The sequence below is a fragment of the Aotus nancymaae genome, unplaced genomic scaffold, assembly GCF_030222135.1.
Source record: "Aotus nancymaae isolate 86718 unplaced genomic scaffold, 86718_ANA_hifiasm-v0.15.2.pri h1tg000040l, whole genome shotgun sequence".
NCBI classification, from domain to species: Eukaryota; Metazoa; Chordata; class Mammalia; order Primates; family Aotidae; genus Aotus; species Aotus nancymaae.
Genome location: NW_026988454.1, coordinates 16,454,260 through 16,471,201, shown reverse-complemented (window position 1 = coordinate 16,471,201; position 16,942 = coordinate 16,454,260). Strand labels below are relative to the sequence as shown.

General features: G+C 42.1%; 1 protein-coding gene across 4 annotated transcripts in view; it reads right to left on the bottom strand.

Annotated features, from left to right (window-relative positions):
• Positions 1–16,939, bottom strand: part of RMND1 (required for meiotic nuclear division 1 homolog) — a 58,000-nt gene extending 41,061 nt beyond the window's left edge. For 2 of the 4 annotated variants that reach the window (XM_064360569.1, XM_064360568.1), the window contains exons 1-3: positions 16,767–16,921; positions 11,394–11,911; positions 1,256–1,364 (exon numbers count right to left, since the gene is read on the bottom strand). In XM_064360569.1, coding sequence (XP_064216639.1) covers positions 1,256–1,364; positions 11,394–11,897 — 613 coding nt within the window. In that variant the 5' untranslated portion in view covers positions 11,898–11,911; positions 16,767–16,921. Of the gene's footprint in view, positions 1–1,255; positions 1,365–11,393; positions 11,912–16,766 lie in introns of all 4 variants that reach the window. The other 2 variants (XM_064360570.1, XM_064360567.1) reach the window with 2 other exon arrangements.
• Positions 16,940–16,942: the final 3 nt, after the last annotated feature.

The window sequence follows — 16,942 nt, the reverse complement described above, 5'->3', positions numbered from 1 at the left end:
TCAACTATCTTCTATGGGATTGACTCTTAAGAACTTCCTCTGTTGTAGGAAGGCTTTCAACCTAGTTTTGCTACTCTGAGGTAAATTAATGCATGTTCTGAGTATTGGGCTATCCTGGGTTTTACTGCAGAAGTTTCGTCATCAAAATGTTCTAAGTAACTTAATTAATTAATTAATTAATTATTTTGAGACCGAGTTTCACTCGTTACCCAGGCTGGGGTGCAATGGCGCGATCTCGGCTCACCGCAACCTCTGCCTCCCAGGTTCAAGTGATTCTCCTGTCTCAGCTTCCTGAATAGCTGGAATTACAGGCACACACCACCATGCCCAGCTAATTTGTGCATTTTTAGTAGAGACGGGGTTTCACCATGTTGGCCAGGCTGGTCTCAAACTCCTGACCTCAGGTGATCTGCCCATCTCAGCCTCCCAGAGAGCAGAATTATAGGTGTTACCCATCATGCCCAGCCTAAGTTATTTATTCACTTATTTATTTATTGAGACGGAGTCTCACTCTGTTGCCCAGATTGGAGTGCAGTGGCATGATCTTGGCTCACTGCAACCTCCACCTTCCAGGTTCAAGCGATTCTTGTGTCTCAGTATCCCAAGTAGCTGGGATTACAGGCTCGTGCCACCATGCCCGGCTAATTTTGTATTTTTAATAGAGATGGGGTTTCACCATGTTGGCCAGGCTGGTCTCGAACTCCTGACCTCAGGTGATCCACCAGCGTCAGCCTCCCAAAGTGCTGGGATTACAGGCCTGAGCCACCACACTAGGCCTAAATTATTTTTAATAAATGTAAAGCAAGCTATTTCTCAAGAATCCTTCTTGATAGCACCCTAAAATCCTCAATTAACTTCATTTTAATTTTCTTATTTTTCATATTTTGTCTTTTAACTAATTGTTTTAAAGTATTAGACTGAGCTGGTAAACTTTTTTTTAACAGATCTCCCCATGTCTATCAACTTCATGATTCTACTGTAATACTAACTTCTTAATGTGATAAAAATGAATAGTATGACCTCTGACCACCTCAAGTAATAATGATAATAAATCATACTGGTTTAATAAGAAGTTCCCTGTAAACATATTTTATTTTATCTTTGTCATCTGTATGAAGAGATTCAACACCCATTTTTATGATGTAATCCTTTCAAAAGAAAATGTATCGCAAACAAATATATACTTAAGATAGTATCATAGGAAAATTATCCAATACATTTTAACATACTTGGCCCCCGGTTCAAGAAGAAGTACCTCGAGGCAAGCTTGTTACTTCAACATATCCGTGGGAGGCCAGATCTTGAGACAGATTTCCCAGATGATACTCATCTGCCGTTGCAAAGGCTGTGCAGTGCATTAGGTCCTGTTCCAGGGAGATGGGCACAACATAGGTTACCAAGAGGCTTAAGCATCCGTGATGGCTGCTGAGTGCCCTATGGGACACCATTCTGCAAAGCTAGAACTCCAGAGTTTTCTTCAAACACCTCAAAGGGCAATAGAAGGGATGGGATGAAGATGAAGAGAACGAAGTTACTGGGAGACAAATTTCAGCTCAATCTTCAAAAGAACTTGCTCCCTCCTTCCCACCAGCTGAAAAGATGGAATGGATTATTCTGAAAGGGAAGCCATTCTCAACTGGTAGTGTCTCAAGCACAGACCAAATGAAAAATACAAAGATGATTAAGTCATTACATCGGTGACCGGATAGAACGACAGTTAAGTCTCTCCAACCCTGAGTTTCCATGACTCTTTTCCTTTTCCTTTTTTTTAAAAGACAGTCTTGCTCTGTTGCCCAGGCTGGAGTGCAGTGGCGCAATCATGGCTCCCTGTAACCTCCACCTCCCGGGTTCAAGCGATTTTCCTGCCTCAGTCTCCCGAGTAGCTGGGATTACAGGCACGTGCCACCACGCCCAGGTAATTATTTGTATTTTTAGTAGAGATGCGGTTTCATCTGTTGGCCAGGCTGGTCTCGAATTCCTGACCTCGTGATCCATCCACCTCAGCCTCCTAAAGTGCTGGGATTACAGGCATGAGCCACTGCGCCGGTTCCACGACTCTTTTTCAAAGCAACACTGGTATTTGAGGTCATTTTCTAATTTGTAACTACTCTTTTGTACAGGCAGATTCCTTTACATCCCCAAAGGAATTATAGCATTTTTACTCTGGTTAACATTAAACAAAAAGGTCTATAAATCTGAGCATGTGTCTTAGTTTTGGTTAATATTTTGGTTCATGCCCCATCTTGCCTGTGTACACATGAGGAAAGTCATGTTGTGTCTATACAATATACAGATGGTAAGCACTGTGGCTCAATGCTGTGTTTTTTCAAACTATAGGTCACAACACATTAGTGAGTTCTGATATCAGTTTAGCTGGCCCAAAACAGCTTTTTAATAAAACTAAATAGAAAATATTACAGCACATTATTCATAGGAAATGTTATTTATTTTTATTTTTTTATTTTTTTGAGATGGAGTTTCGCTCTTGTTACCCAGGCTGGAGTGCAATGGCGCGATCTTGGCTCACCGCAACCTCCGCTTCCTGGGTTCAGGCAATTCTCCTGCCTCAGCCTCCTGAGTAGCTGGGATTACAGGCACGTAACACCATGCCCAGCTAATTTTTGTATTTTTAGTAGAGACGGGGTTTCACCATGTTGACCAGGATGGTCTCGATCTCTTGACCTCGTGATCTACCCGCCTCGGCCTCCCAAAGTGCTGGGATTACAGGCTTGAGACACCGCGCCCGGCCAGGAAATGTTATTTTATGAAGTTTTCTGTCACTTATATGCATCTGTATGTCTACTCTAGGTCACTATGTATGTAAAATGTTTAATATATTTCTCACTGTGAGATGTGGTCGATGAAGTTTGAAAGCTATTGGCATAAGAGTTAAGATTTTAGGCACAGAAGTTGGTTACAATTGTAAAAGAATATCAGAATAACAAGAATGCCTACTTTATGGGGTTGCTGTAAAGTTTAAATAAGCTAATAAATATAAACTGCTCAGGACTGTGGCTAACACAAGTGTTCAACGGTTGTTAGATCCCAGTTGGCCAAAAGAAGTTATGAGTCACTAAATCAACATTTATTCTTAGGACTTACTCATCTCAGTTCCCCAATTCTTTCCCGTTCTGTTACATTCCCAGTATGAAATTCTGGGTAAATATACATTAATTCATTCCTTTCTCCCACCTCCATTCGGTAACTCCTGGCTCTTTCTCATGAAATGGCCTGACCCTGTTTGCCCTTCCTCAGTCTGTTCCACAGCTCTGATGTGTGGTTTAAAAGCAGAGGAATACTTTGGGAGGCCTAGATGGGTGGATCACGAGGTCAGGAGTTTGAGACCAGCCTGGCCAATATGGTGAAACCCTGTCTCTACTAAAAAATACAAAAATTAGCCAGTGGTATGGTGGTGTGCGCCTGTAATCCCAGCTACTCGGGAGGCTGAGGCAAGGGAATCGCTGGAACCTGGGAGGCAGAGGTTGTAGTGAGCTGAGATCATGCCACTGCACTCCAGTCTGGGCAACAGAGCAAGATTCCATCTCAAAAAAAGAAAAAAAAAAGGTAGAGGAAGAATAATAGACAACCTGAGGATCAATGCAAGCTGAAAAATCCAAAATCAATAAAGTATCTAATCATAAGCAAAATGAGACTAATTCAATTAGAAAAAAATAAAAGACAAGCTGAAATTACTGGGGAATATGGAGATAAGTGGATGTAGTACCCTCATTATGAGCAGGTAACTGCTAACTCCTTCCAAATTAGCTAATTGCCATAGTCACAAAGAAAGTAGGAACACAGGGATACACAAATAAAAATGTATCAGGAGTTACCAGAGTACAGGGAAGAGGTTATGTGCTTAAGGTTTAGACCTGTGAGCACTACTTCTTTTTAAGGCTCTATGGAGTTAAGAAGAGCTGACGTGCTATGTGTGTAGAGATTCAGCTAGCTGAAAGAAAGGAATCCTAGCAAGGGACATCAGGCGAGACATCAGGCAGGCTCCACTGTGCAAGACCTGACAAATTCACTCAAGCTTGCTAGGTAAAATCACAGTACATTAAGATGTCAGAATTACTTCTATGATGGCTATAGCTGATGTGCATAGTTTGGTCTGAGGTGGGAAGAGGAGGAAGCACAAAAAGGAGATAAGGAGGTCACAAGCTAGTCCACTAGGATCTTCCCGTAGATGTACTGAAAATGGCAGAGGTGTCTCTTGTTAGAATCAGAGTTGTAAACTGGCAACTCAGAGAACCATCCAACTCAAGAGCTGACCTAATCACATTTCTAAAATTCGAATTGACTTGTCAACAATAAATGGAGATTTCGCACAAAATCCAGGTTTCCATCATCTTCTGACCAAGTGGAAGATCTGGCAATAATGGACTAGGATAGAGCGGGGGGCCCAGGGTCTCCAGCCCACCCCGTCTCTGCCTCTCCCTGTTGTCTCACATCTGCTTCACCATCATGTGTTACTGGCCAAGCCCATCTGCGCTAAGTATGTGTACTACTTTTATTTTTTCCCCAAAAAAATCTTGGCCAGGCACAGATGGCTCACACCTATAATCCCAGCACTTTGGGAGGCTTAGGCGGGTGGATCACTTGAGGTCAGGAGTTTGAGACCAGCCTGGCCAAGATGGTGAAACCCTGGTTCCACTAAAAACATAAAAATTAGCTGGGCTTGGTGGGGCATGCCTGTAATCCCAGCTACTTGGGAGGCTGAGGCAGGAGAATCCCTTGAACCCAGGAGGTAGAGGTTGCAGTGAGCCAAGATCGCACCACTGCACTCCAGCCTGGGTAAGATAGTGAGACTCTGTCCCAAAAAACGAACAAACAAACTTTATGTTCCTTTATTGGAGCAATATTCCAGACTGTTATACAGTGATATATTTACTAAACAGAGACCTGTGCGGAAATTACATACTACCCATGTAGACTGGTTGTTATATTTTGCCTATTGATGGAATAGTTGCATTTATCAAGTTTTATACATCAAAAAGCTTTGAATTTCACCAGGCTGTCCATTAATTCACCTCAGAAAAAGTGGCATTTAATTTCAGCTACTATATTTTATAGCATAAAAAGCTTATCCATTAGGGTGCTTCTCCGCACAATGGCATTTTGCGGATAGAGCTATGTCCATTATCCCACCCGGATTCACATAGTCAGATTTGAGAGCTTTATACCAGAGAGTCAGGACAAAGTTACTCCTAACCAACACAGACTTCTTACTCTCAGCGCCTGTCTTCTGGGCCAAATTTTATAGTGCCAATGAAGACATGCCAGCAACTGTCCCATATACAGCTTGGCATCAGAGTACAAGGTCCACATTTTATAGTGCCAATGAAGACATGCCAGCAACTGTCCTATATACAGCTTGGCATTAGAGTACAAGGTCTGTCTGATGGTGGTGGCAGGCACTATTATCTTATTCCATTTTTTTATTTACTATTTTTTGAGACGAAGTCTCCTTCTGTCACCCAGGGTGAAGGGTAGTGGCGCGATCTCAGCTCACCACAGCCTCCACCTCTTGGGTTCAAGCAATCCTCCTGCCTCAGCCTCCTGAGTAGCTGAGACTACAGGCATGCACCACCATGCCTGGCGAATTTTTGTATTTTTAGTAGAGACGGGGTTTTGCCATGTTGGCCAGGCTGGTCTCAAACATATGACCTCAGGTGATCTGCTCACCTTGGCCTCCCAAAGTGCTAGGATTACAGGCATGAGCTACCATGCCCAGCCAGGCACTGTTACTTTAAATCAAGGTAAAAGGCCAATTTTAAAAACTGCCACTTGGGAGATAAAAAATAAAGGGCACAATATATTCAGAACTGAGTTTTGGGCAATCTGGTATTTCAAATCATGTGAATATTCAGAAACTAACGGCAAATTGAGAATGCATACTATTTTGAACTCTCAAGGACGGGACAAGGCAAGTCATTCAATCACTATTTTTATGAGAAAATATATTCTAAGCTCCAAACAGATTATGAATAAATCTTTAAACACAATCTGTTTTCACTTAGCCATCCTAAGCATCTTTGCTGTAGGTTTTCCAGACTGTCAACTGTCCCCTTTCCTTCTCCCAGCATCTCCCATTTAGTTTGGCAAAAGATTTCTATCCAGTGTCACTCAGCTTACATGGTTTGCCACACTACTTTCTGTATTCTCCTTAAACTTCTTAGATCTGGGTCTCTTTTCAGTTGTGGGCTTTTTCTATTAATAGATGAACTTGACTTTTTAGACATTTTGTTTCGGTTTTGTTTTAAGTTTTTATTTTAGCCTATTTGGTAAAAGGAAAAAGAACCATGGAATGTCTTGTCTGCTTTTTTTTCTTATTACTAACAATGCTGTTGCTTTCTGAGAAGCTTTCCTTTCTACACATCTTTTTCTGGATTTTTATAGTGAATTTGTATTCAGCATTAGTTACATGCATATAAAGCATATTTTGGGTTTCAGGATGGGGATCAACAACTTGCTCTTAAATAGATGTGCCAAACCAACCAATAATAGTTATAAGATTTAGGGCTTTTCTATTTCAAAATGTTTTTTAAAAAACCCAAAAAACAAAAACCCCGAACTACTGTATTTTAGTGTTTGCTTTTTTTCTGGCCATAGAAGACATGTTCCAGCAGATGGGGCTAGAAATCTACATATGATTCTCATTTTAGTAGCATCACATGCTCTGATCAGAACATTTTTTTAAAAATGGTATTTTTATTTACACTGTATTACTGAAGAAAATTAGTGTATTACAGCAATGTTGCTTCTATAGTGATATAATAAATTTACATTTGGTCTTTGTCCTTGGTTCCCAGTACAGACTCCTAAAACCTTTGTAATTTTCTAAGTGACAGGGGCATTTTTGGTTGTGATATTTGATCTTTGCCGTCGGTCGGTTACTAACACAGAGCTTCTCAATCCCTTGGAATTTCACGAGTGCTAGGAACATCTTTTGCTTAAATGAGGTGACTCTCCGTGGGCTCCTGGACAGCTTCAGGATGGGGAGTGGTTACCAGAAAGACCAAACTTTGATTTAGAAGCTTAGAACTTTCAGCCCTATCCTTAACCTCTGGTGAACGGCAAGGGGCTGGAGATTGAGTTAATCATCAATCATGGCTACGCAATGAAACCTCCATAAAAACACCTCAGCGATGTGGTCTGGAGAACTCCTGGGTTGATCAATGCATCCATGTGCTGATTCTACAAGGAAAAGAAGCTCCTGAGTTCCAGGCCCTTCTAGACTGCACCCTATGCACCTCTTCATTTGTCTGTTCATTTGTATACTTCATAAAAAGTCAGTAAAGGTAAATAAAGTGATGCCCTGAGTTCTGTGGGCCATTCTAGCAAATCATCAGACCTGAAGAGGAGGTGGTGGTCATGGAGCTGGTTGGTCAGAAGCATAGGTGTCAATGGGGAGGACAGTCTTGTGGGGCTGAGCTTAACTAACTGTGGGGTCCGCGCTAATTGACTAATAATGGAATTGAACTGAATTGCAGGACACCTTGTTAGTGTCTGGAGAACTAGAGAACTGGCTGGGGTGAGGAGGAAAAGGCCCCTACATATTTGGTGTCAAAAGTACTGTGAGTAGATAGATCACACTAAGGAAAAATGCCTTTTCTCCTGCAATGTACTGATTGGAGATGAAAGCTATAAAAACACAGATACAATTTACGTGACTAGTATTATGCTTTATCTCGTAAGTTTTTTTGACTATAACCTATAAGAAATCACTATACATAGTACGTATACAAATATATGCTCAAACACCAATAATTGCCACAAAAGCTTCACAAACCAGTATTTAACTTATTAATGAGCAATGTATTCTGGTATTTTCTTTCTCTTTTCCAGACGGAGTTTCACTCTTTTTTGCCCAGGCTGGAGTGCAATGGGGCGATCTCGGCTCACCGCAACCTCTGCCTCCTGGGTTCAGGCAATTCTCCTATCTCAGCCTCCTGAGTAGCTGGGATTACAGGCACGCGCCACCATGCCCAGCTAATTTTTTGTATTTTTAGTAGAGACGGGGTTTCACCATGTTGGTCAGGCTGGTCTTGAATTCCTGACCTTGTGATCCACCTGCCTCAGCCTCCCAAAGTTCAGGGAAAACAGGCGTGAGCACCACACACGGCCTTGTATTCTGTTTTCTATTCTATTTCCTTTTTCAAAAAAATGGTTAACCATCCACTAGTGCTTTTGTAATACACTGTGCTATTAGCCTGAAAACACTCTCCCTGGCGTCAGGCTCCCTGCCACTCAGACCCGCTGTTCCCATCCTCTGCTGTTCTCTTTAAAGACAGGACATTAAGAAGAAACACTGCTACTATTGTTTTTTTTGTTCGTTAGTGACAGGGTCTCACTCTGTCGCCCAGGCTGGATGAAGTGAGATGCAGTCACGGTTCACTGCAGCCTGGAACCCCTGGGCTCAAGTGATCCTCCCACCTCAGCCTCTTGAGTAGCTAGGACTACAGGTGCGCACCACCACGCCTGGCTAATTTTAAGTCTTTTAGAAATGAGAGTCTTGCTAGGTTGCCAGGCTGGTCTTCAACTCCTGGCCTCAAGTGGTCCTCCTGCATCAGCCTCCCAAAGCATTGAAATTATAGGCATGAGCCACTGCACTCACTATTGCTTTTAGCAATTGTAAGCCAATGGGATGTGGGCTGAATATCTGAGATTCTGAACTGTAAAATGAGACCAGGTAAGGATTTAACTCCAACAGAGAGGGTGACTGAAACCTCATTTGGCCAACTCCAGATGCATGCTGTTCTGTAGAGCTAAAAAGATGAGCTTGGTGCCACCACGGGAACAAAGCAAAGTCCACATGCTTTCTGACACAAGGCAGAGTCTTTTTCTCATCTCAGTCAAGAGTAGTATAAAGGGTTTACCAGCCCTATGATGGCCATATGAAAATGGAGTGGTCCTCAATTTGGGACAGATGAAAGTCAGTCTTTGGTCTTGGGAACATACTACCTAGTCATGCCAAGACTGCTTTCTCTATTAAAAGTAAAATCTTCAAACAATGTTGAAACGATGTTCCAAAATTGTATTATCTCAGATCACTTTAGAAACATATGATTTTCTTTTCTTTTCTTTTTTTTTTTTGAGACAAAGTCTTGTTCTGTCACCCAGGCTGGAGTGTAGGCATGATCTCAGCTCACTGCAACCTCTGCTTCCTGGGTTCAAGCAATTCTCCTGCCTCAGTCTCCCGAGCAGCTGGAATTACAGGTACGCACCACCAGTCCCGGCTAATTTTTGGAGAGTCAGGATTTCACCATGTTGGCCAGTCTGGTCTCAAACTCCTGACCTAAGTAATCCGCCTGCTTTGGCCTCCCAAATTCTTGGGATTACAGGCGTGAGCCACCACCCGGCCAGAAACATATGATTTTCTATTATTTTCCTGTGCTTTCAGAAAGACAGCATATGGCTTGTTTTTGCCAAACTCCAACTGAGGTCATTGTCTATCATGTTACACAATGTCTCCTATAACAGGACCCAGGAAATATCTGACTCCTTCATTTCAGTGCTAGAAAAAGTTATTTCTCTTAAGACATTTTTGTTTTTACTCTGCGTCTCCCCCACAACAATAAACAACAAACAACAAATCCCAGGACTTCCTCTTTTAATTACTGGGCTTTTCAAAACAAAATGTTCAACTACATTATTCATTTCAGGTACTTCATAACATTCATATCTCTGTTCATGTCAACAATTTGCTCTGACTAATATGTAAAGTATTTATTATCTCATTTGAAACTATGGTGAATGTTAAAAATCTACTTCGAATTCTTTCCTGGAAGTAGAAAAAAAAAATCCTAAAGAAAAATAAGAAATGGTATTTGGGAACATTGTTTCCAAGTCTAAGGATGGCCCAAAGAAACAGTCTGGGGACTTCTCTGACCCTATCAAGTTCTTCCTAAGAAACACTGTGCTGCTAGATGTAACAAAAGAACAAAAGGAGTTGAGCTTTCTCTTTTTCTGGATCTGCCATGAATTCAGGTTTTTATACTTACTGTCATCTCGGACACATAAATACTGAATTTCCCAGGTTACCCCAAAGCTCCAGCAAAAGGAAAGGGGAGCAGTACCTGCACCACACTTCCATCCTTCACATCCTGGCTTCAGAGACACCATACAAGAACTGAAACCATTCCAGAATCCAACACAAAAACCATGCGTTAATTCCTAGCTCAGAATCTGAGGATGAGTAAAAGTAATGTATACCTTTTCCAAGGGATGTCAGCTGCACAGTAATAAAAACACAGCCCAAAGTCAACAGGCTCCGGGGCTACTTTTCAGAATCAAGACTTGAAGACCGACATTCGAACTCATTTTCTGATAGATTCAGACATCTTCATCAAGTTTCAAATATCTTTAATGTTGATGACTATGGACATTAAAGATCCTCTTGCCTCTTTTTGATCCTTTCCGATTTAATAAACATTTAAGTCCAAGGCACAGTTCTAGGTATTATGCAAGATACAAAGGTTACCAAGGGCTTAACTTGACCCTTGAATTGTTATTAAAGGAGAAATGCAAATTGTAGCAGAAAAATTCCTAGAAACCCCATAAAGATGAATAAAAAAATACGCCCTTACACCTTAAGAGTATAAAAAAAAACACCCTCCCCTGCTGCTTTTGGAGTCTGTCCTAGCGTGTCATTTCACCACCCTATGCACAGTTGCCACAGGCTAAAAAAGGCTGATTTGTCTGCAGTGACAATTTTTTTTTAAATTTGATGAAGAATTTCTAGTTTGTTTTTTTAATGGGTTTTTATTACAGTCTCATTCTTAGACTAGACTTAATACTAGTCCTCATTTTCAGTTTCCTTAGACCAACAACTAAATCTTTCATAAACTATATTTTCATGTTTTATTGCCTGTATTTTGTTTTTATATCTATCATTAATTCTTAAAAATTAAGATTTTGGCAGGCTGGGCGTGTTTCACGCCTGTAATCCCAGCACTTTGGGAGGCCAGGGCGGGCGGATCACAAGGTCAGGAGTTCAAGACCAACCTGACCAACATGGCGAAATCCCGTCTCTACTAAAAATACAAAAATTAGCCGGGCATACTGGCTCATGTCTGTAATCCCAGCTACTCAGGAGGCTGAAGTAGGAAAATCGCTTGAACCTGGGAGGCAGAGGTTACAGCGAGTCGAGATTGTGCCACTGCACTCTAGCCTGGGCGACAGAGTGGGACTCTGTCTCAACAACAACAAAAACAACAAAAATTAAGATTTTGAATCCCTTTAGATATTTATTAGGCTTTAAAGATCTTGACGAAGAAGTCTGAGCTGACTGCCACTTCTCTTACACTGGCGGTAAGGCTGGGGTGCAGTGCATACTGTTTAGCATGAGCAATGATCACTGAGCAGAAGAGCCATGGCCACCCCAAATTTACCTTGTTCACAGATAGAACTGGAAGGTTGGTCCTGGATGGCTGCCTGGTCCTGGATGCTTTTAGTGGTCTCTTGATCTGTGGAAAGTCTTGTTTTGGAACAAATGTTTCCGTTGATAAAGATGAGAAATGTCTCTTTAGTATTTTTCTAAACCATTTAGAACCCAATAGATTCGGTTTGTGGGTCACTCTCCTGTGAGTATCAAAGCATTTCATGGTCGGAAGGCGTGCCTTTTCATCTTGGCAATGAGCAGCATTTAATGAAGACAGCATGCTTGTATTTGATTTTTTCTGGTTCATTTCCAGGATGTGAGACTTATTCAAACCACCAGCTGTTTTATCAGAAAGGAACAAATCCAAGTTTTGACGTATTGTCAGTGTGCTGCATGTTGTACTTTCAAATTCCTTAACTGACTTTAACGTTAGATGACCAATTCTTCGGCACTGATGTGCTTTTGACAATATACGGTGAGATCCAGCCACAGCCCTGAGAAGTCTGGCTGGCATTACCACATCCCAAGCTAAAAGAAAAGGAATTCAAAGTTCAAGTTCTTAAATTAATGTTTAAAACATAAATAATATTCCTCTAGGTAAGAGGCATTATTTCTGCAAAAAAATTTGTAAAACAGATACATCCTAAGCTAATTCTAGTAAAAGAACAAGGTTGAAAAAATAAGCACAATGTTTTTGCCACTTTGCCTTTATTTAGTCTTCTTCCTGGAAGATTACAAGATTATAAAGTTACTGACATAACAAGAACCTTAAAAAAAATAGTGATGGGACCACTTCATTTACTTCATTAGCATATCCACTAACTTGAGCCCAGGAGACTGAGGCTGCAGTGAGCCATGATTGTACAACTGCACTCCAGCCTGCTTTTTTCTGTCTCAGGGAAAACAAAATCAGGAAAGGCTCCCAGAAAGTTCTAAGCTGATTCTAGAAGAGGAAGGGGCTTTTCAGCTTGTGGCTGGGCATGGGAGTGCATGAGGCATGTCAGATACACACATGAACATTCCAGACAAGGGAAACAGAATTTCCCCCTTACAGTATAAAATGTGTTAAAGTTAGCCTACAGTAGGCTACACGCAGTAGCTCACGCCTGTAATCCCAGCAGTCTGGGAGGCTGAAGTCGGGGGGGAAATCATTTGAGGCCAGGAGTTCAAGACTAGCCTGGCCAGAATAGCAAAAACCCCATTTCTACTAAAAATACAAAAAAAAAATTAGCCAAGCATGGTGGAGCATGCCTGTAATCCCAGCTACTCAGGTGGCTGAGATACAGAATTGCTTGAATCAGGAAGGCAGAGGTTGCAGTGAGCCAGGATCGCCCCACTGGACACCAGCCTGGGCAACAGAGTAAGACTCTGTTTCCTAACCCCTGCCCCCGAAAAAAAGTTAAACTACAGTAATCAATAATTCTTTTTAAAAAATAACTGTTATGTGCTAGAGATACACGAATTAATGATCTCAGAACTCAAAGCCTAGCAGAGGAAAAGTATCAGATGCACCAACTGTTCTAGTCCAGAGAAAGGAGCATGTGAGGAGTGTGGCAAAGTCACAGAGGTGACATGTGAACTGAGTCTTGAAAGGGCAGACGGATCAGCGAGTCAAACACCCTAGGCATAAAGTCCCATATCTCACAAACAGGGTGCAATTTCAGGGAAGGTAGGAGAGAATTGCATGAGACAAGGACCGAGAAAGAGCCGATGGCCAGATCACCGAAGGATCTATACAGTCATCCTAAAGAGTTTCTACAGGTGGGGAGAAAGCTGAGCTTTCAGCTGGGAGAGTCACATGGTCAAATGTATGTTCATCAAACAAATTTTTGGTGATGATGTGCAGGAGGAACCAAGAGAGACGCCTACATCACTCTGAGTGCTTTCTACACTCAAGTGACTCGGCTTCACCTCATAATGATCCCATTTCACTGCGTAGGAAATTGAGGTTTAAAGAGGCTAAGTGATTACCGTTAAGAAGCTGCAGAGATGTAATTAAAATAAAACTCAGGCTTTCCCAATTCCAAAGTCAACACTCTTACCCACCAGCTTGTATTTATTACCTTTCTCCAGATAAGGACAAAGATGATTCAGAGGTGCTATTTAGGAGGTAGAACCTGCTGCTTTCAAAATCCATTCAAAAGTTGGTATTCTGTGCTTCATTCTAGTCCAATTGGCTACCGTAGTTCACCTTTAGTTAGTATCATTTCATGCAGTTGAACTCCTTAATTTTAAAGAACCTAACTATAAAATATTTTAGAAATTTGTCTACTGTCCTGTATTCTTTCATTCTCTTTGAGTAAATTCTATATATATATATATATTTTTTGAGATGAGGAGTCTCGCTCTGTCACTCAGGCTGGAGTGCAGTGGTGACACCTCAGTTCACTGCAACCCCCACCTCCCAGGTTCAAGCAGTTCTGTCTCAGCCTCTGGAGTAGCTGGGATTACACATATGCGCCTCCAAGCCCAGCTAATTCATACATATATATATATAGAGATGGGGTTTCGATATGTTGGCCAGGCTGGTCTCCAACTCCTGACCTCAAATGATTCGCCCGCCTCGGTCTCCCAAAGTGCTGTAAATACAAGCGTGAGCCACTGCACCTGACATCTTTGACTAAATTCTTTACCTCAAAACTCTTAATGAGGAGGCCTTAATATGGAGGCTTCATGGAACACTATTACAATGAATGCAAAAAATCAAATAATACTACGATTGTGGTAATTCTTAATGATTTCTATATCCATGCTGATCAGTGGTGGGATGATTCTTCCAATACCCTGGCCTCTGAGTTCCCTCATCTCCCTTTCTGAATGGTCCTGTTTTTCATTCTTCCTCAGCCACTCATGACCATGGTCATTATCCTCTGACTGGTAAAGTAGCCACTAGACAACTCACATTGCTATTCAGCCACTGAACTCTGGCTGGTATAAATTGAGCCTTAATTTTTTTAAAAGTAAAATATCTCAATTTTTATATCAATTACTTGTTGAAATAATATGTCTGGGTATACTGAGCTAAATAAAACACATTATTCAAATAAATTTTACCTGTTTCTTTTTTTTTGAGATGGAGTTTTGCTCTTGCTGCCCAGGCTGGAGTACAATGGTTCAATCTTGGCTCACCCCAACCTCCACCTCCCAGGTTCAAGCGATTCTCCTGCCTTAGCCTCCCGAGTAGCTGGCATTACAGGTGCCTGTGACCATGTCCAGTTAATTTTTTGCATTTAATAAAGACAGGGTTTCATCCTGTTGGCCCGGCTGGTCTTGAACTCCTGACATCAGGTGATCCCCTCCTCCCCACCAGGTCTCCCAAAGTGTTGGGATTACAGGCGTGAGCCACTTCGCCCAGCCCATTCTTATTTTTATCACTGCAGCTTCTAGAAAGCTTAAGATTACATTTGTGGCTTTCATTCTTTTTCTATCAGATGGGGCTCTCTTGTCATTATCAATACATGTGACTTTCTCATCTCAATTTCATGAATTCTACTCTCATTCTAAACTCTATCTCCTATCTTTGCATCTCACTCCTTCTATTACCCAATTCCAACAATTCTTCAACCCCAACAGGACCCACAAGTCAATGATCCAACCACCTTTTCACTCTCTCTCACTCCTTATGACTTCACTTCCTCCATATCCAGTTTACATTCCATGGTCTACCATCAAAATCTCTCTTATACACCTAGAATCCCTTGCATCCCTTTTTTTCCAGTCTTCCCCATTCATGAGCACTAATTAACATCTTTATAACTGCTAAGCCAAAAACGTGGAGTCCACCTCGACTCTTCTCTTTATTCTCCATATCCAACTTGTCAGTAAATCCCACAGGCCTTATCTGGACCACTGCTCATCATCAATAATAATACTACGTGTTCCAAATATCCTTCCCATGGATTATTATAATAGCTTCTTAAACAGTTTCCTTGATTCTGTTTTGGTCCCCCTACAGATTCTTCTCAACACAGCAACCAAAGTGATCCTTTCAAGCCAAATCTCTTCCCAGTGCAAAATCTGGCTATGGCTTGAGGATCACTTACTATATTAAAGCCCTCCGACCAGGCACGGTGGCTCACGCCTGTAATCCCAGCACTTTGGGAGGGATCACTTGAGGTCAGGAGTTCCATACCAGCCTGGCCAACACGGTGAAACCCGGTGTCTACTAAAAATACAAAAATTAGCCGGGCATGGTGGCCTGGGGGTATAATCCCAGCTACTCGGGAGGCTGAGGCAGGAGAATCGCTTGAATCCGGGAGGCAGAGGTTGCAGCCCGGGCAACAGTGTGCGACTTCGTCTAGGGGTGGAGGGAAAGCCAAAGCCCCCAAAATGGCCTGCATGGCCCTACATTCTCCGGCCCTTTATCACCACTCTGACAGCACTCTTCTTTGCTTATTATCCTCCTCATTCTGGCCTCTGGATCTTTGCACTTACTGTTCCTTATGCCCTTCTCCCAGGGATCTGAAAGGCTCACACCCTCACCTCCTTCAATGTTTGATAAAATGTCTTCTACTCGGTGAAGCCTTCCCCAACCACTACATTTAAAACACACAACCAGCACCCATTCTCTATCTTCGTCCACTTTGCATTTCTCCATTGTTTAACATCACTCGCATACTTTTAATTTTAAACTTATTAATTGATAATGCAAATATGAACTCAGTTCTTACCATGCGCCAGGCATTGTCCTGGTTGCTGACTATACAGCTACAAATAAAACAAAAATCCTTACCTTTTGAACCTTACATTACATTGGGAGTGTCAGACAAAAACGTGGTAAATCAGTAAAATATGTGAGAGAACGATAAAGGAAACACATAAAAGAGGAAAAGGGCAGATTTGTGGGTTTTCCCTCTAGAATGAAGGGTATCCTTGCGGATAAACATTTTTGCGTTTTTTCCTACTGTATCTCCTGACAATAGCGCCCAACATATAGCAGGCATTCGATCGAATTTTTAAAATGAAACACATTTAAAATGAAATGTGTTTCATTTTAAAATGAAACAAAAACTCAGTTCCCGGGCACATTTCAACTTTTAGAGAACAATGATACCAATTATGAAAATCGGTTACAGCTAGGCTATGATTTAAAGGAAAAGTGGCGCTCATCTTTGGGGGCATGCAGTCCGATTCCTCAAACCCAAAATTATTCTATCGATTTCTGCAGTTATCGCGGTGCACTGGCTCAAAAAAAGGGTTCACGAATCGACTGCTTGCTTTTTACTCCCAGCTAAGTTGACCAAAGATCACCGTTAACAGGCTAGGTGTCACAGCCGCACTGGCGTAACCCGCAACGCTACACGTTCCGGGCGGCCAGGAGCCACGGCGCAGACCTCCGAGCCGGACCACAGGAGCTGCTAGGGAAAGGCAATTATACACTAACCTCTCCGCCGGAAGAGAAGAAGGAAGCGCCAGGGACGCACGCTTCCTCGGCAGGACTGCAGGGAAAGCGCCGCAGCAGCAGCCTCGCGCTAACACAGCCACCCCCTTCTCCCGGAAGGACGCTCTCTCCTGGACTCCCAATACTGCGCAGGCGCACTCAACTCCGGTCCCACAGAG